Source organism: Hippoglossus hippoglossus, chromosome 5 (assembly GCF_009819705.1).
Source record: "Hippoglossus hippoglossus isolate fHipHip1 chromosome 5, fHipHip1.pri, whole genome shotgun sequence".
Taxonomy (NCBI): domain Eukaryota; kingdom Metazoa; phylum Chordata; class Actinopteri; order Pleuronectiformes; family Pleuronectidae; genus Hippoglossus; species Hippoglossus hippoglossus.
In genome coordinates, this window is record NC_047155.1 from 14,297,544 (window position 1) to 14,317,978 (window position 20,435).

The 20,435-nt window shown below is 41.7% G+C and overlaps 2 protein-coding genes across 2 annotated transcripts in view; both read right to left on the reverse strand.

Moving 5' to 3' along the window:
* LOC117761837 (olfactory receptor class A-like protein 4) overlaps positions 1-20,435 on the reverse strand; it is a 946,130-nt gene that overhangs the window by 4,671 nt on the left and 921,024 nt on the right. The gene's annotated exons all lie outside the window — the stretch shown is intronic.
* Positions 147-19,030, reverse strand: LOC117761813 (von Willebrand factor A domain-containing protein 1-like). Its single transcript, XM_034586078.1, has 5 exons — positions 18,680-19,030; positions 4,691-5,230; positions 4,026-4,304; positions 2,644-2,919; positions 147-2,422 (listed from the first exon to the last, which is right to left on the reverse strand). Exons 1-5 carry the CDS (start codon positions 18,759-18,761, stop codon positions 2,139-2,141), a joined length of 1,461 nt encoding a protein of 486 aa, XP_034441969.1. The 5' UTR covers positions 18,762-19,030; the 3' UTR covers positions 147-2,138.

The window sequence follows — 20,435 nt, forward strand, 5'->3', positions numbered from 1 at the left end:
GTCATGAGGCTGCAATGTTTGTGTACAGTTTACAGTCTACAGCCACTAGATGGCCCTATAAACATACAAATACTGAAGCGAGGAACCCTTTTTAAAACAGAGCTTTACGTTCCCCTTTAATAACAAAAATCCATTGGAAACCGTCCCAGTGCAAATATATCTTTAATACAATTTTCTTTTGGTCCTCATTTGATTTGCTTTCAGATACATTTTTAAGATACAATCCTGATCAGAAATTCACAAGCACATAAAGTTATATACGAAGCAAAAAAATATATAATTCACAATACATGTTCACTCTGTGTTCTGTGCTGCACAGAAACCTGATATGAATACAGAGATTGAGTTACTCTGATCGCAAGAGCTGATTTCATAAAAGACACAAAATCATTCCCAGCCTTTACAAACATCACTCCCTCCCTACGTTTTTATAACTGACTGTCAAATTGAAATCCATCTATCTCTGACTTATTTGCTTAATTTGCTGCTGAAAGTCACGGAAATGACGAATGAAACTCGTCCTTCCTGGCAAAAAAAACATCTTTCCTGAGTTATTCATGATCAGCTTCAAAATGAGAATATTTCAAACTACCATAGTCAACAATAGTGGCACGGGGGCACAATGGTTAGCACTGTCGCCTCACAGGTTGGATTGAATCCTGGTTCCCGGGGGTCTTTCTGTGTGGAGTTTGCATGTTCTCCCCGTGTGTGCGTGGGATTTCTCTCCGGCTTCCTCCCACAGTTCAAGACATCCAGATTGGGCCTAGATTAATTAGAAATTAGAAATTCCTCGTAGGTGTGAATGTGAGTGTGAATGGTTGTTTGTCTCTGTATGTTGGTCCTGTGATACACTGGCAACCTCTGTACCCCGCCTCTCTCCCAATGTCAGCTGGGATTGGCTCCAGCTCCCCCACATGACTCTTACAAGATAGATAATGGATGGATAAATAACCAATAATATCAAAAATCAAACTATGATGTCACTCAAGAGGCCACAGGCGGAAAATAACAAGCTGAAATTTGGTCTTTATAGGATAACAGAAATGAGTGTGACATTACTCTGTTGGTCCATACACCATGGTTTGTTGTCTGCAGCCCATGGACACAACTTTGTTACACATATTCTTATTCTTTTTTCAAATCAACACTGCATTCATCAGGACGAAGGATTCTCTGCCTGAGCGAGTGTTGTGCTAACATGGTCCTAGTCCTCTCGCTTGGTATTCAAAGCTACAGGCTAATGTTAATCAATTAAATATACCTAAAACTTCTAATGTAGAAATGTATTCGATTTGTTAACACGATGTTGTAAAAAGGTCTCGAGGGTTAAGTTGACCTCTGAATTGATGCCTGTAGTTTTTATTTTCCTTATTTTGACAATTTAAATGAATAAAGATGTGGATGTGAAATGCTGGTGAGTCTGATTATCAGGCCTCTGCAGCTTCTCAGGTAACAGTTCATTTCGGTACTTTAATTGCATACGTTTAACCCTACAACTCACAGGGACTTTTCATGGTTATGGTGACTTAAATACCCCAAATCCTTTAATTTCTCATGTTGATCTTTATTTATAAACTCTATATAAACTATTGTCCCTTGTCAGCTGAGAGAAGTCTCGGCTCAAGCAACAGGTGATGCTACTAATTTAGATTTTGATTCCACAGGGCAGATAGGAAGGTAAACAACAAGACAGCTACAATAATGTAACAGTACATTTTAAGAGAAGGTCGATATTATAATAGTAATGATAATAAATAATGACTGTGAGTAATAATAGTTCCTTATGTTGACGGTAATTACTGTCTACCTTCAGACTCTGCAGCTGTGGATGCTCCTGACTAACTGAACAAATTAACTGTGTCTGGACGAAGTTGGAGATTTTTTTCTTTGCAGGACAAAGAAAGAATCAATTATGCTCTGTATTCACACAGACATTGTGAGGACACAGGGCCGGAGTGATGTGATAAAGCCTTGGCTTAAAATACATGATTACATCCATGTTTTTAGCTGCAGTCTCTGGTTGTTAACCCCACTGGCTGGAAATCTATCAGAGAAACAGGAAATTAAACTACCTCCAGTGAACTGCAATGTACAAATGGAAATTAAGTAAAAAAAAAAAGCTAATGGTAATACAGGGCTTATATGTAACCTGTGTGCAGTGCAGTGCAGCACAACCCGTCACCCAGGCCCGAGCTGTAGACCGGAGACACACACACTTGGCTGCCCGGGGAAAGGTGTGTGAGCCGCATGGAATGAGAGCTGGGAGACAGGTAGACGGAGGAGACGAAGGGCGCTTTGGAGTTTTTTCTCTCCCACTTGAGCCAGTAGCCTTTCAAGCCTTCCTGATGGGCCTTCCACGCTACCTGCACCTCCTGAGGCTGCACAGGGGTCAGCTGTAGGTCGGCCAGAGCAGGCGGAGCTGCTGCAGGAAAGAAAACAAGGAGACATTTTCAGCTGTTAAGACAAGCGAAACGGATACGCTTCGAAAGAATGTAGGAATGATTTAGAAACGGAGATCTAAAATGGCAACTTTAAAAGGTCAACTTTCACAAAAGAGAGATAGACAGAACAGATGTGATGCTTTTCAGCTAAAACAACATATTTTTGTTCACAGATAAAATCATGCTACAACTGAAAACATACCCTCCTGAGTGCATGCCCTCACTGACATGGCTCTTTCTTTTCCATCCACATGCAGAGCGCTGACTGTGACCAGGTATTGGGTGCCCTGGTCCAGGCCTGTAAGTAAAGTAGAATTCTTCTGGCTATGAAACGTCACAGTCCGGACTTGTCCACTCGGAATGGCTCCGTACTCCACCGTGTATCTCTGGACGCGGGCCGGCTGCAGAGGACCCCAGCTCACGCGGATCTGATGAGGGCTGGAGTCTGACACGGAGACCACTGCCGGGCTTAAAACCTCTGCAGCAGGCGCAGGGAGAAGGGACACAGGTGAGGTCATGCTGCCAGCATCATATTTAGATGAACTTTAATGAATTCAGATGAGATGGAATCTGGTGCTTGAAGTTGCCTGTTTGAACACCTAAATTAAAACTATCGATCACACTGCAGAAACCAATCAGACTGCTTTGCAGCTGCACTGCTGACCCTAACCCTTATTAAACTGGATTTGCAGACGCGTGGCCTCATGTTGTAGTAAATATCTCTTTAATGGCACAAATATCTGTTTAGAAGAAAACCAACAACATCAAGTGCTCAGCCAGTTGAATTGATTTGTCTCCAGTTTTCCATTATCTACAATGTAAATTCAAATGTCTACAATTCAATGAGCAAAGTCCATATTCTGGGGAAAGCAGGGACAAAACATCAACAGCATTTCAGAATTATGAAATAACTAGGGATGCACCGATATGGAAATTCTTGGCCGATACTGATACCGATATTTAAAACAACAATCTAGCCGATAGTTGATACCGATATTTGTTTATTACTTGAATAATATGAAAAACAGATAAAGTGACAAGTGTAACTTTAGATGCCATGGATGGACATAGACACCTATTCAGCCAAACATTTAACAGTATCACCAGGCCTACTCAAGACATCATCTCAACTGTAAACAGATACTTGCCCCGCGCCGCGCAGCGTCATTCTCAAGCGCGCAGCCGCCTGGCTGTTCACACCGGACCCGCATTTCTCCGCGCCGGTCAGCCCGCGATTCTCCACTTGTTGTTGTATGTAACCCGTTCAATGTCGGGTGTCGGGGGTAAATGACATATTCTCCAAGCAAGGCTTTAGCCCCCCCCCCCCCCCCCCCACCCCCCCCTCTCTCTTTTTATCGATATGACTGCTTGTGTGGCTGTAGTGGATGGGCAGAGGGGGACATTTAATCTGGATGCCAGATTGGCAGGCTGCAGAAAACATACCAATGAACATCGGCCAATGTTATCGGTGAAAGTCAAGTTTATTACCGATACGCCGATGGCAGTAAACGATATACGGCCGATACATCGGTGCACCACTAGAAATAACCTTTAGAAGGTAAAATCCCCTGTAAATCATCTTACCAGGAAGTGTGGTGAAGGTCACAGAGAGTGTGTCAAACAGCGTCTGATTGGACTGTGGGCGGAGAGACGCTGTGTAGGTGGTATCAGGCTGGAGGTTTGTCAGCTCCACCCGGCTGGAGTTACCTGAGATGGTACGTCTGGTCTCGGGGTCCGTATTCAACATGGAGTTATACCAGAGCTCATAATAACCTCTGTCTGCTGTCAGAATAGGACGCCACTGCAGTACAGCACTGTGGGAGGTCAAGTGAACCACATGCAGCCGTTCTGTGCGAAGGATTTCTATAGATAAGACGAGAAGAGAGAGAGGGGGGTGTAAATACATAGAAATATATAGAAAATTGGACCAACTGGAGCAAATAATTCTGTAGTTGAAATCCACTTTTTACTGTTTTAAAATATTTTTCTAACACCTGCCATGGAACTACTGTAATGCTTCAAACACACACACGTTGTACTTCTTAGTGACTCATTGACATTATACATTCCCTAGCCCCTTACCCTAACCTTAACAATTCAAACTAAATTACTAACCCTAACCCTAATCCTAACCTAATTTCTAACCCTAACCCTAAAACCAAGTCTTATCCCTCAAACGGCCCATTGAAATGTCCTCACAAAGATATAAATACAGGAACACACACACACACACACACACACACACTTACTGATGATGGCGTTCCTCAGCTCTTCTGTGATGATGTCGATGTTGTCGATGTCCACAGAGTACAGGTGGGACTCCAGAGGAGGTGTCACTGCACGTTGTAACACCTGGTAGTTGCCATGTACTGTGGACACAATCAGCACAGAAACTCCCCTCTCCTTCAGCTCCGTCATTGGCTCGACCACGCTTCCAGGCTGCGCACCATCAGTCAGCCACAGCAGTATCTGTGGTAGGCTCTCCTCTGTCTCTGCCAGGAGCCGCTGGGCCACCTTAAGTGCTGCCACAGTGTTGGTGTCTCCTTGCAGATGGCGGACATGTTGCAGGGCCTTCTGTAGACTTTCCTGACTGTCGTGGGCGTTCAGGTCGAACACCAGTTTTGCGCTTGTGCCCACTTGCAGCAGCCCGACTTTCACATGTCCACGGCCCAATGAGAAGGGCCGAAGCAGGTCGGCAGTGAAACGCAGCAGGTGTGAGAATTCGTAGAGTGCTACACTTCCTGAAGAATCCAGCAGGAGGAGAATATCCCCTTCACAGCAGTCCAACACTGTTAACAACAGGAGGGAAACAGGGAGGTCACTTTAATATGCCAATGCTGTCAGAACATTAACAGGTGAACTACAGATTCTTTTTTAAAATAATGCCTAACTTTTTAAATTCCCTTTTTAATGATCTTATAAACTGATGTCGTGAAGCCAAGTAGAAAGAATGGATGATTTACACATCCACCAGTTATGAAGCAACACTTATTTAGAGTTGAGACCATAGACTGTTTACAAAGATGAATGACGTGTCTCCACTTCCTCCCATTGTACAAAAATGAAGCTAAAATTATACAGGTGTAGCCATCTGGCACTTTTAACGTAATTTGAGTCTGCACAGTATTGACTGTGGTGTGTGGCCACGCTTTTGAAATCCCACTCACACATTCCCTCAACCAAACGCATGTCCGTCTCAGCTGTCAATCATGATGTGTCTCCCATTCTTTTTATAGCATCAAATCAAACTTACTAGAAAAATTTACACTTGAACAAACATCAGTGTGATTAGAGCTACCTTAAATGACAGAGACCATCTTTGAGAAAAAACTATTTGTTTTTGACTTTTTTGTTTGCCCATGTCCCATCCACCAACATGGAGGAGGTGGGGTTTATGACCTATACTGCAGCCATCCTCCAGGGGGTGGTCAAGACTGTTATACAGTCTATGATCTTGACACCGGATGAAGGCAAGTCCAATATTCTCTCTCCTTTCTGCTCTATTTTGGTCTCCACCACCTGGTATGGTTCTGTGTGGGTTTCTGGTTCTGTTTTTGAGTGGTGAGCCTGTTGGCATTCTTCTGCCTGACTGGGCATCGGCTTCCGGTCCCCTGATTCCCCAGCCAGCAATCCTTCACACCTGAGCTGCAATGATGAATCAAATCTCTGCAATCCGGCAGTATATATTGACCGGATCAAGCACTCAAGACTCTGCCAGAATGTTGTTCAACCAATCATCTGCTACCTCCATCTGCTTGCAGCGCTCAGCCAGCACACCCCTGCCTGTCTCAACCTTAGCAATCTCTGTCACAACAGCCACACTGCCTCCATATCCTTCGCTACCGGCACTAAACCGTCTGTTCTCATTAGCAGCCCAACCACCGCATCTCACGATTATTATCTTATCAGCATATTCTTGATTTTGTAAATAAACTCCCTTATATTCCTACTTTGGAGGAAGGTCCTATTTACCGAGTTGTGAACACATCATGTGTTTTGAAGTTGGAATGTGGAAAAAACATGGACACGGTAAATAAAATGTGTTGTATTTTTGTGTTTAGGGAGTCAAACCAACACCTTGACACATCTTTACAATATTTACATATTAGTGAAGAAGGATCAGGTGTGACAGGCATACATATGCTTTAAAACATATGCATACATGTTAATCATAAAAACATCAGTAATGGCTAAACAGTAGTGTTAAGATGCTTTTGAGAGATGGACATACAGTTTGCAACTAATCAAAATGAAACATTTGACAAGTTGATAGTAGAAACAAAGATGATTCTAAAATTATATGAATTGGTTTATGAATTATGATATTTATACCAACTTTCTTAGTTGTTGCTCCAACGTGAATTTTCCCAGTCGGGAACACATTTTTCTGATTAAGAACGCACACTAATGGCAGAGTCAAGTGAAAATCCTCTTTGGGTTTCTCACTATGTGTGAAACCTTGTACATTACACATTACCAACACAATTTAAAATATAACAATTTCAAGGAGTTCATTTCCACCTTGTTAAACATTGGACCAAAGTACAGACTTTTATACCATTTCCACTACTCAGCAGACAAGTGTTCACGGAAAGTTTAAACCATGGGGACTTATTAGTTTCCTCTGCTGCCTCCTCAGTTATACTAGATACTGTTGATTGTGATGAATCATCCCGTCGTGACCACATTATTATCTCAGGCATATAAAAAGGGGAGCACTGCTTTAGGATATCTAAGGTAAGACCGATCTCATTAATGTTGCACAAGCAGTTAGTGCTCTTGGGGAAGCATTAATATGAAGAATGAGAGGCAGTAGCAGGTGTATGAAGTGTCTTATCCCATGAATAACACCGACAAGCTGAGTACAAGCCACTGCACGGCTCCCACTGTATCAGAATGTGTAAAAAACGTATTACACTGAGAAAACTTGAGCTAGGGGAGGATTTATGACAGTGAGGAAGAAATTGGTCGCGGGAGTCGATTTATCACATGAAACCAGAGGGAGATTTACACTGAAGATAAATCTGTAAAAAAAAATTAAAAAGATGCAGTGCAGGAAGAGAAAGCAAATCCCACATCTTGGTATCTCTCCACCTAAGTGAGCACATACTGGTTTCTCCATCTCACCCATTATCATTTCTCAGAAGCAGTTTTGTGGACTAAAAGTCGTCTTACTGGAATAACCTTCAATGGAAAGAATCAATTCTACCTACGAGCATCCCGCACAATCAGATATGTGCATCTGGTCACTCACTCATCTGTTTCTGCTCGAGTGTTTCTGAATTGTCCTGCTCTCTACACATGCATATCAACCTGTGGCACCTGAGGTTCATGAAAATATATGTCTAATACCATAACCTATTATACGTACATGATTAAAACAGTGACAATAGTTCTTATAATAATTTGAATTGAGGACCAGATTAAATACTATATAGGAATCAATTCACCCACTATAGTCATGCTTAATTGTCCACTATACAATGTGGACAACTGCTTTATCGCGTCTTCTTCCACGTTGTTCACACTTCTCTGTTTTTCACATCTCCTCTGCAGAACACACCCATTAGTTTATTGCAGCAATGGTCCATGCTCATTAAACTTTCATATGGAGGCAGCAAATTAAGCAGTAGGAAAATAAAGAGGAAGGGAGGAAATGAGCGAGAAAAAGCGCAATCAGATGAGGAGGCGTCCGCAGTGAGAGGAAACCTCAATAAAATGAAATCCCTGTGGGAATCTGTAAACACACACACGCACAGCACAGGCTGTACATAAAGATGGACACCGCATCTTCACATCCTCGTATCCAGAAATGAAGCCAAAATAACCCATATATATATACACATAAAGGTTGCTGTGATAATGACATAATTGGTATTAATGAATTAATGATGATAACATGTTATTGATTCATATATGATAATATTATATCAATTAATCAGAACCTCCTAAATCATTTAATATTTATATTTTGAGTGTAATTTTTTTGCCAAAGAAGTGACAAAACACACAAAATTGACTAGGCTAGAGATGAATTTGATTTGTATTTTCTATAAATATCATAGTAACACTAAAACCATATATTCTTTTAGCCATGATAATCTTGTCTTGGAAATGTCTTAACAGGTGACCGAGGAAAAGAGGCAGAACACAGAAACGAGACAGAAAGCTGAGAACACATGGTTGAATTATAACCGTTGATGGAAATGTGAAGGAATTGCTCCATGTTTGCATTCCTCTGAGACGTGCATGTGAATGTGCACATGCAAGTGTATGTGTGTGTGTGTGTGTGTGAGAGAGAGAGAGAGAGAGAGAGAGAGAGAGAGAGAGAGAGAGAGAGAGAGAGAGAGATATTTGAACATGTCATCTGTCATGTAATTGGTTTCAAGCTGTGCCAAGGCCATATGCCACACTGCAGAGCTGTACAGATGAATGAAAAATATGCACTATCAATGTGCACTGACATCAAACAGACAGATGGCAGACTATCTCTGTCAGATCAAAATCAACGCGGACTATTTTTAAATTCTCTTTTTACACATAAACTGCATGTTGCTTTTTACACATTTCCAAATGAAAAATGAAACCACAAATTAATAAAAAAATTCCAGACATTCCTCATGGCCTTTTTTGGGATCTCTAACTTAGCTAATAGGTCAAAATATTTTCTTTTAATTAGCTGTGGCCATCTGTAAGGATCTCAACCCTGTCTATGTCAAAGTTAGCTTTAAGGCCAAAGCTTCTCTTGAACTTAAAAATACAGTAATGATACAGTAATGCACTGGTCCTGGAGAAGAATTAAACATAAACAATAAACAGTTTACCATTATTTCTAAGATTATGTTGAGGATACAAACACTGTATGAATTAATCCCCATTTTTTTCTGTTACAAGAAAAATGGAACAATTTGTCACAAACGCTGCTATATTGCACATGCACGTGGCGATCGAGTGATGGGGCCGGGGTAGGGAAGTCCTGTCGATACGTGTGCTTGACCAGAGAGTCAGTCTCTGTTGTCCATCATGAAGTTTCATAAATGAAATAACTAACTACAGTCAAAGTTTTCAGAAAAATTTACATTTGAACATCAGTTTGATAAGAACAAACTAAAATGACATGTCCATGTCCCGCCATTAACATAAAGTAGGCAGGGACTTTGACCTATAGTGCAGCAAGCCTTGTGGAGACAACAGCTGAATTAGCTAAGCATAAATACTGGAAAACAAGGAAACTTTTTACAAGGAGTTATGTTCTGGTCTACTTCTCGGCTGGAAGCTGTACCATCCTCTATTCTCGGCTGGTTGCCAGGCTGGTATGTGCATTGAAATATCTGTTTCCCTGTTTGCTGTTAGAGAGCGCTAAGCTAAGCTAACCGGCTGTAGGCTCAAGCATGTGACAGACACGAGTCGGTTTAACTAGTTAACAGAGCCTCATTTGTTGATTTGACTGTTGCTTAACCAACAAGCATGTGTGGAGACAGTGTTTCAGTCAGGAACACTTTGTCATGATTTAACCATTTATTGAACAAATGGGAATACAGTTGTGCTTTACGCGGATGGCTCCATTCTGTAGACATTCCCTGCGTTAAACAAATCAAAAGGTGCACATCTCAAAGTCTTCAGATTCTCACTCCCTGGTGAGTTCAAATTGCAGAAATCTTAAGTCATAGCCGGACGCTTCCTTCGTATCCTTTTCCTCTTTTTGGCCTGTAAACAAAGACAAACGTGTCAGACTGCAGTGACCGTGTTGCATCTGTGTAAAATTATATGAACATGTATGAGTTGTATGTGAGCATAGTACACAGTACGTACATAATTGTCCTTGGCTGACCAATCAGGGAAGGCCTGAGAGTGGAGGTGCTTCTCCCTCTCTGCATGTTCATAATATTTTGCCTGCTCGTCTTTGGACATAGACTTCCACTGTGGACACACAACAACATAAACAAGAGCATAAGTGCACACAGATCCACGTGAAGTCAAGAATTATAGTTAGAGGAACAATTTCACATTTTAGAAGTGTTGTTTTCAAAAGTGCTCGATGACAGAAAGCTTTTAATTCGTTTATCAAACTTGAAGTTTGGTGAAGTTTATGTGGCACCAAGAGTTTCAAAACATACAGCGCAAAAACACCTACTCTTTGTCCAAGGAGTCTGTTGACAGCCGCACAGTCTGAGTTTTGGAGCTCTACTACAACATTTGGCCTCTGTTCCGTGCGGAATAGCATGAAAGCGTTTGGGGGCTTCTTGACATAGGGACTGCTCTCGTTGTGTGGCTTTGGGCAATACCTTTTATTTCTATGGGAAAACAGTACAACAGAGGGAGAGCATGAATTTCCGCTGTGTAAAACTCTGAGGAAAGAAACAAACCAAAAAAGTTGACGAGGATCAAGATACATGAGAATAATTATAAGACATATGAGGTTACTGTGATAACATTTTGAGTCTGGCTTTGTTGTGATCAGCCACAGATGATGAAGCAGTCAGGTGGACTTACCTTGAAACAAAGGCGCTACCTCCAGGGACATTAGAAGCGACAGGAGGAGCTGAATAGGCTGAAACCCCATAAACGATCTTTCTATTTCTATAGAGACACGATCAGGCAGACACATTAGATGACAGAAGAAGTGGGTTTGAAGATACACATAGAGGCTCACAGTTGTGTGTTTGTTTGCATTTATGTGTGAGATACATACATTAATCCAACAGGAACCAGGTTTGTCACCAGGACCTGAGGGCGACTCACAACTGGCCCGTTGTTGACCTGGAGACACAAATACAAGGTTTCAGTAACTTCTTGAAAAAGCTGCTGTGGACTAAAAACACAGCCTGTACATACTTATACCTACCCAGACTTAATAATACCTGTCCCGATGCTAATATTGTAATCCCAACAAGGACAAACAAAAGATTGATAATCTGTCATAGTTGCTCTGTGGCGTATCCCAGAACTCAGTCAGGATCACTACTCTTAGTATCCATGAATTATTAGTTAATAAGTGAATAATGTTGGGACCTGGTATTTGTGAACTACAGTTCGGCCTACATGTTTAGTCAAATGCTGACACATGTTTATTTGTTCTGGAGAAAAGGGAGAGCCTCCAGAACTCAGTCTCCCAGGGTGCTTCAACTTCACACTGAGGTGTTAAAACTGCCCCTGAACACAACTTTCAACCACTTTGGTCACTCTGGGCCCCATGACCAATGAGGTCACCAGGCCATTATAAGCCCAGTTCCCCCTCTCCTCCTGCTCTTTTCTATTCAACTCTCCAAGAGGAGAAGTGTGGCTCTCCAGCTCACACGAATACTCGGAGAACTCAAATCGTTCAACTTTGCTAACTATCTCTATGGTAATTTTGGTTATATTTATTAATTTAATTATTGATCAGAGTTCCAAATTTGTAGTTAGTACTTTCATGAGACAATCAATAAATTGGCTATCTTTTCCCTTCCTTTGAAGGGTGGTGCCCTGAGGTAACTTTAATCAATTAAAGTTATTATTTAATATTACAATTAATATTCAATATTTTATTCTGATAACCAAATTTATTAAATGCCCAAAGGCACACCATTTAATGGTGCCACGCTTAAGGTATCATATGCACAACCATAAGAAGTATCAATATCTAACCTTACCTGGCTGTGGCTGAAAGGAGCTGCCTGGCAATACATGTAGTTTGGCTGCAAGGCACTTGGTGGCTGGTACCTGGGAAGAGCCGGTCCAGGTGCAGGCATGACTGGCGGCTGCAGGCTAAATGGTGCTGCTCCCAGAGGCTTGTAGTGCCCTGTCTGAGACTGCTGGGGACTAAACATTTCCTCAGCTGGGACATGATAGGGAGGAAGAAGAGGAAAGCCGGTCTGTGCACAATGAAATCCAGGTGCAGGCATGACAGGCTGCTCTAGGCTGAGCGGTGATGCTCCCAGAGGCATGTGGCACTCTGTCTGAGGCTGCTGGGGGACAGAACTTTCCTTAGCTGGGGCATCATAAGAATGAAGAAGAGGAGGGTTGGTTTTTGCAGTAAGAAATCCAGGCGCGAGCATGACTGGCTGCTCCAGTTTGAGCGGTGCTGCTCCCAGAGGCATGAAGTGCCCTGTCTGAGACTTCTGGGGACTAAACATTTTCTTAGTTGGGACACGATAGGGAGGAAGAAGAGGAAAGCTGGTCTGTGCACAATGAAATCCAGGTGCAGGCATGACTGGCTGCATCAGTTTGAGCAGTGCTGCTCCCAGAGGCATGTAGCGCTCTGTCCAAGGCTGCTGGGGGACAAATTTTTCCTTAGCTGGGGCATCATAAGATTGAAGAAAAGAAGGGTTCATTTTTGCAGTAAGAAATCCAGGCGCAGGCATGACTGGCTGCTCCAGTTTGAGCGGTGCTGCTCCCAGAAGCATTCGGCACTCTGTCTGAGTATGCTGGGGGCCCCACTCTTCCTTAGGCGTAGGCATGACAGGCTGCTCTAGGCTGAGTGGTGCTGCTCCCAGAGGCATGTGGCGCTCTGTCTGAGGATGCTGGGGGACAAAACTTCCCTTAGCTGGGGCATCATAAGAATGAAGAGGAGGGTTGGTTTTTGCAGTAAGAAATCCAGGCGCAAGCATGACTGGCTGCTCCAGTTTGAGCGGTGCTGCTCCCAGAGGCATGAAGTGCCCTGTCTGAGACTTCTGGGGACTAAACATTTTCTCAGTTGGGACACGATAGGGAGGAAGAAGAGGAAAGCCGGTCTGTGCACAATGAAATCTAGGTGCAGGCATGACTGGCTGCATCAGTTTGAGCAGTGCTGCTCCCAGAGGCATGTAGCGCTCTGTCTGAGGCTGCTGGGGACCCCTCTCTTCCTCAGTCGCAGGCATGACTGGCTGCTCCAGTTTGAGCAGCGCTGCTCCCAGAGGCATGTGGCACTCTGTCTGAGGCTGCTGGGGACCCCACTCTTCCTCAGTCGCAGGCATGACTGGCTGCTCCATGCTGAGCGGTGCTGCTCCCAGAAGCATGTGGCACTCTGTCTGAGGCTGCTGGGGACCCCACTCTTCCTCAGTCGCAGGCATGACTGGCTGCTCCATGCTGAGCGGTGCTGCTCCCAGAGGCATGTGGCACTCTGTCTGAGGCTGCTGGGGGCCACACTCTTCCTGAGGCACAGGCATGACTGGCTGCTCCAGTCTGAGTGGTGCTGCTCCCAGAGGCATGTGGCGCTCTGTCTGAGGCTGCTGGGGGCCACACTCTTCCTCAGCAGGGGTATCATTAGGAAGAAGAGAAGAGTCTGTAATACGTAATTCCAAAACTTGCAATAACAAGTCAAAACCCAAGTTACCGGTGCTCAGGGTAGAGAGGCTACCCTGATCAATCTTTGTGTTTTGGTCCATCGCCTTTGTAGATAATTATTAAAATACTTGCAAATGAAAATTAAGCCAGAATGTTGAGGCTCGCTCTGCACATGTCTCCCTGAGATGCATAGGTAAAGAAATAAGCCAATATCTAAATTGTTTGCAATATATCCTTTGAACATGCCTATGATATAAAGCCTGTGAAGTAGATAGAGATCAAACAAGAACAAAGCCACTTCTCTGCTCACTACTCACTGCTCACTATTGAAGGGACAGCTGCAGGCATGGTGACCCACCTTCTGCTGGAGTGCCATGGTATTCTTATGAACTGTAGGGCCACAACTTTCAGATAGCCAGAGGAAATGCTGTGGTCAGGATGCTACATCAAAACGTGTGGCTCGGTCGTGAATGGTGTGATCTGTCTATTCTAAGACTTTTGCCAAATGGTTCGCTCATAAATTGCGAACATTTTTATGGGAGTCAATGTGAGCCTTCATCAAAGGAACGAGTTACAGTGTCAGTGGTCATAGATCAAAAGAATCTTTGAGGTCTTTGACAGTTGCAAAGGTGATAGATTTCACCTTTTTCAAGCAGGCTCTCTCTCTCTCTCTCTCTCTCTCTCTCTCTCTCTCTCTCTCTCTCTCTCTCTCATTATTATTATTTATGTTGAATCTTATTAATGTAATTGTTTTTCTATTACTGTTTTTACACATTTGCTTTGCAATTATATATTTTCAAATGAATATATTAATATTAACCACCATTAATATTTGTTCAATTGTGTTTACACTGAAATGAAAAGTGTAATAATAAAATATATATAAAAAGATTTGTTCTATTTATCTTGTATATACACTACCGTTCAAAAGTTTGGGGTCACCCAGACAATTTCGTGTTTTCCATGAAAACTCACACTTTTATTTATCAAATGAGTTGCAAAATGAATAGAAAATATAGTCAAGACATTGACAAGGTTAGAAATAATGATTTTTGTTTGAAATATAAATTTTGTTCTTCAAACTTTGCTTTCGTCAAAGAATGCTCCATTTGCAGCAATTACAGCATTGCAGACCTTTGGCATTCTAGCTGTTAATTTGTTGAGGTAATCTGTAGAAATGTCACCCCACGCTTCCTGAAGCACCTCCCACAAGTTGGATTGGCTTGATGGGCACTTCTTGCGTACCATACGGTCAAGCTGCTCCCACAACAGCTCAATGGGGTTGAGATCTGGTGACTGCGCTGGTCACTCCATTACAGACAGCATACCAGCTGCCTGCTTCTTCCCTAAATAGTTCTTGCATAATTTGGAGGTGTGCTTTGGGTCATTGTCCTGTTGTAGGAGGAAATTGGCTCCAATCAAGCGCTGTCCACAGGGTATGGCATGGTGTTGCAAAATGGAGTGATAGCCTTCCTTATTTAAAATCCCTTTTACCTTGTACAAATCTCCCACTTTACCAGCACCAAAGCAGCCCCAGACCATCACATTACCTCCACCACGCTTGACAGATGGCGTCAGGCACTCTTCCAGCATCTTTTCACCTGTTCTGCGTCTCACAAATGTTCTTCTGTGTGATCCAAACACCTCAAACTTTGATTCGTCTGTCCATAACACTTTTTTCCAATCTTCCTCTGTCCAATGTCTGTGTTCTTTTGCCCATATCAATCTTTTCTTTTTATTGGCCGGTCTCAGATATGGCTTTTTCTTTGCCACTCTGCCTAGAAGGCCAGCATCCCGGAGTCGCCTCTTCACTGTAGAGGTTGACACTGGCGTTTTGCGGGTACCATTTAAAGAAGCTGCCAGTTGAGGACCTGTGAGGCGTCTATTTCTCAAACTAGAGACTCTAATATACTTGTCTTCTTGCTGAGTTGTGCACCGGGGCCTCCCACTTCTCTTTCTACTCTGGTTAGAGCCCGTTTGTGCTGTTCTCTGAAGGGAGTAGTACACACCGTTGTAGGAAATTTTCAGTTTCTTCGCAATTTCTCGCATGGAATAGCCTTCATTTCTAAGAACAAGAATAGACTGGCGAGTTTCATATGAAAGTTCTCTTTTTCTGGCCATTTTGAGAGTATAATCGAACCCACAAATGTGATGCTCCAGATACTCAACTAGCTCAAAGGAAGGCCAGTTTTATAGCTTCTCTCACCAGCAAAACAGTTTTCAGCTGTGCTAACATAATTGCACAAGGGTTTTCAAGGGTTTTCTAATCATCCATTAGTCTTCTAAGGCGATTAGCAAACACAATGTACCATTAGAACACTGGAGTGATAGTTGCTGGAAATGGGCCTCTATACACCTATGTAGATATTTCATTAAAAACCAGACGTTTCCACCTAGAATAGTCATTTACCACATTAACAATGTATAGAGTGTATTTCTGATTAATTTAATGTTATCTTCATTGAAAAAAACAGTGCTTTTCTTTGAAAAATAAGGACATTTCTAAGTGACCCCAAACTTTTGAACGGTAGTGTATATTTTCACACAGGTTGGTGTGCCTGAGTGGCACCATGATTCAGCTTTGCTTTTCAGGGACGAATAGTGATCTCCCATCCGGATCATTCACAATCCTCAGTTGCATGGATAAGTGGTCCTGTTGAAAGCAGTTGCAATACTTATTAATGTAATATTTTAAATTTTTATTTGTTTTGCTAATATGAGTATGACATACAGGGTTTGGATTCCACAAGAAAGACAAAAATAAACTACTTTACCCAGACATCTCCTGACTAGTGTCTGCACCAATTCTGATGTGAATGGTGCAGGTGAGGAGGGCACCAATCCTCATCCTCTTGGGTCATCTGGACCAAGGTCTTCTGAAGCTAAAATCCCAGTTTTCAACCATTCAATATCTTATATACATGTTAACATCTTTGAACAGTGACTTTGTATGTAAGTAATCACTTGCAGATGCAAGCTGTAAAAACAAACAAATAATATTATAATATTAAAGCATTTACAACTTTTTTTATAGATATGGTAAAATGGCAGTCAGAAAGGAGAGAAAGTAACGAAGAAGGGAAGAAAGAACAATTTTTGTTGATAATAAAACATTAGAGAAGCAACATTACAATTTTTCAATGAATTGACTTGCCTGTGTTCCAGTGGAAACTCCATTGCTAAACAAAGTTGGATATGAAAAACTTTTTCTTTTATTGGAATTGATGTATCAGGGTCAGCAAGCTGTAAAAGAACAGTAAGAAAATAAGTGATACATGACACTCTCCTGTAATAAATTATTTTATTATAATTTTTCCTGAGGTGGTGGGAAGTTCACTAAACAAAATAAATTCAGGACGTCTCAACATTTACTACAATGATCTTAAGCACGAGTAATTAATAATATGATCTATCTGTAACAATGTAAATGTTACTATAACAGCATCAGCCTGAATACACACATTATAATTCTGGTGCATAGTAAAAAAACTGATCTACCAAACAACAGATTGAATATATATTGATGAGGTACATTACCTGTTCAACACTTTAGTGTCAGATACGCTTTGTCTCTCAGTAGTTTTCCATCCTTTAAGCCTAATAGTCAACTGGAAGTGGCTAAGCTAACGGCCATAGCCACACGATGTTGAGTCCGAGGGGCTGTGAATGCGCCTTGTAGGAAGATGTCAGAGGACATTTAGGCTTCGAGTCGAATTTGAATGTCCCTTGTTTTTTCTGTTGTTAATTGGTAAGTATTTTCCTCCATTCAACATCTTTTCTGTTCATAAACTTCCTACAGACCTTTCATAACAACCTCCCAGTCCCATTTCTTCTTCTAAATTATTTACGGGCAGTTATTATTATTTTTTTTGACCAGCTGGTGGCAATAATGCACCAAATCATTCTTTGCCAACCGCCAATACAAGCCAGAAGAAGAAGAAGTAAACATACGTGTCTGTAGCAATATGTCGATCCAACGTGGCGATGGGGGAGATATAAAAAATGAATAAGGCTTATTCTATCGAAATATAAACACTACAGTTATTATTTTAGGCTCGCTAAAGAGTTACTATAACTTCGATATGAGGATTATATCCCGATTTTTGCAAAGAGAGCCATAGAGAGTCTAAAACATCTTACACACTGCCCCTTTAAAGGCTAGTGTGTAGAATTTAGTGACATCTAGTGGTAAAGTTGCATGTTGCAGCTGAATAACCCCTCACCTCTCCCTCCTCTCCCAAACATGAAAGAGAACCTGTGGTAGCCTTCAGTTGACATAAAAACTGGAAGGTGTTTAGTTTGTCCTGTTTGGACTACTGTACAAAACACTCCGTAGAGATGATCCACTCCAGATGTAAATATAAAGTATTTCAATACAAAGAGTCCATTCCAGGGTAAATAAACAGCAATTTGTACAAATTTAGATGATCAAACACAAAGTGAAAACATTACTAGGATTATTTTATATTCATGTTCTGCCAATAGATCCCTCTCACCCAAATATTACACACTGCACCTTTAATGTGAGACGATGCTGAGATTTCAGAGGAAATATTGTTCCTCTGAAATCTCTGATTCCTCTGATCATCATCACACATTAACTCTTCAGGACAACAATGTCCAAGTCATAACTTGTTCAAACCTGATCCCAACCTTTTGTGTTAGTCAGTGATGATATTTTCATGCTTGACTGTGCTGTGATCTGACTCATCATTTAATATGTTAACAGCAATGTCACTCACTGTCAGCAAAACTTGTGTATTTTTGTACTGGTTACATAGGTGATTTACACAATTAAAGAAACGTTTTCCTTAAGACCAGACTCTATTTACAAAGCGTCTAATTTTAACAATCCAACCCCAAAAACGAGAAAAGAAATAAAATATTTCTACTTGATATGTAAGTGTTAGGTCTTTGTGATGTTAATGTTTAATTCGGCTACAGATTAACGCCTCTTTTCCTTCTTACCTGTGCTGTAGCTCGTGTGAACTCACCTGTGGCAGGTACAGCAGTGTGCATGTCGCTCTGCGGTAACATTGCCCAGAGAAAAACGCAGCAAAGCAAAAAGAAATGCATCCTTCCCGTTCAGCATGAAAAACCATGGGCGGGATAAAAACAAAAGACAGAACAACCAGGTGAAGTATTCTGATCTGGTTCTAACCCACACCGGCGCCCATCACCGACACCAATCAGCCAGTTGTACTCTGCAGGTAAGTTTCTCTCCAGCCGATTCGTGCATCAGTCAGTCAGTCATTAATCCACTCCAGTTTCTGCAGCTTCGTTTCCGCGGTGCACTCACTTCATATAATGTAAAACTGCTTCTCTCCCAAACTATTTCATGACTGTGCCCTGTGCACAGTCCGGATCACTCCTCCTCCTCCTCCTCCAGCTGCTGAGCCAGGAAATAAAATCACTCACCCTTTTTTTTAATGGGACTTTTAATCACAGATGATAACTGGAGGATCCCTGTATTATAACAATAACTGTATTATAACAATATTAATAATAATAATAATAGTAATAATAACAATACACTTTAGTTCTATAGCACTTATCTAAACAAGGTTACAAAATACATGGGTTTAAAATAACACAAAAACAAAAACAAAAAGTATTAAAAACAAACAACATCCAGTTAAAGATCAGACATTAGAATTATTTCCAATAAAAAATATGTTTTAAGCAATGGTTTAAGAACAGGTAAAGTGCTGGCAAGTGTCGTCTCCTCTGATGAGGAGTTCCAGAGTCTCGAGGCCATGGTGGCAAAAGCCTGTTCACCATCCAAGTTGGATATGAGAGACTTTTGTCTGAGTTGGGTTTTGTTTTTTATCTCCAGACGGCACCCGAGTGAGGGTCTTCTCTTCTCTTACCAGCCTTATTAGCAAGTGTTGGTTAGAAGATCATGGATTACAGTTTTGATCATAGGGAGTTAGTAGCTCCTCAATATAACTGGGGGTCAGATCGTGCTGAGATTTAATATGAATTAAAACAATCTTAAAATGAATCCTTAATTTAACTGGCAACCAATGAAGGGGGGGAAAGAACTACAGAGATATGGGCCCTTTAACATGTGTGCAGCAGCGTTCTGCACAAGCTGAAGCCGAGACACTGGGGATTGACTGGAACATGTAAATAGATAATTGCATCACACTTACATACATGCAAACATTCAGCCACAAGACCAAATGGACACTTGTGTCAAAGACTGTGTCCCAGATGAGGCAAGAACACCTTGGTATGCCAGAAGTTAATGTCACAATAACATCTGCAAGGACAGATTATGACTCAGTGGGTCTCTGAGCACAGACACGAACGAGGTCCTCCACCCTCCCCTCCTGTAGGAGCAGGACAGCTGCACTGACACAGACACAGAATACAATTGAAGATGTTTTGCACCATTTTGTAGCCATTTTCTACCTTCTAATGATTGTTTTGTGTCTCTTTAATGGACATTTTGTGTCTCCCCATAGTTATTTTAAATCTATTGGTGGTTGTATGATTTGTTTTTGTGGCCATTTTGTGCCTTTCAGTGATTTCTTTGGTGGTTTTATGTCTTTTTGTGCTCATTTTGTTTCCTTGTAGGGTCACGTTATCTTTTGGTGTTGGTTTTGTAGCTCTCTAAGGTCATTAAGTACATTTTTTGATGGTTTTATTTCAGTTTGTTTCAGTGCTCATTTTGTCTTTATGTGATCCCTTTATGCCTCCCTCTGGTTTGTTTTGCATCTTTTGGAAGTTGTTGTGTGGCTCTTT

Bases quoted from the DNA above. Each gene is read 5' to 3' on its own strand.
- LOC117761813 (XM_034586078.1), bottom strand. From the start codon at position 18,761: ATGCATTTCTTTTTGCTTTGCTGCGTTTTTCTCTGGGCAATGTTACCG. The intron at 5,231-18,679 runs GTGAGTTCACAC...TGTTGTTAACAG, and splicing joins CACTGCTGTACCTGCCACAG to TGTTGGACTGCTGTGAAGGG. The intron at 2,920-4,025 runs GTAAGATGATTT...CGCCTGCTGCAG, and splicing joins GACCTTCACCACACTTCCTG to AGGTTTTAAGCCCGGCAGTG.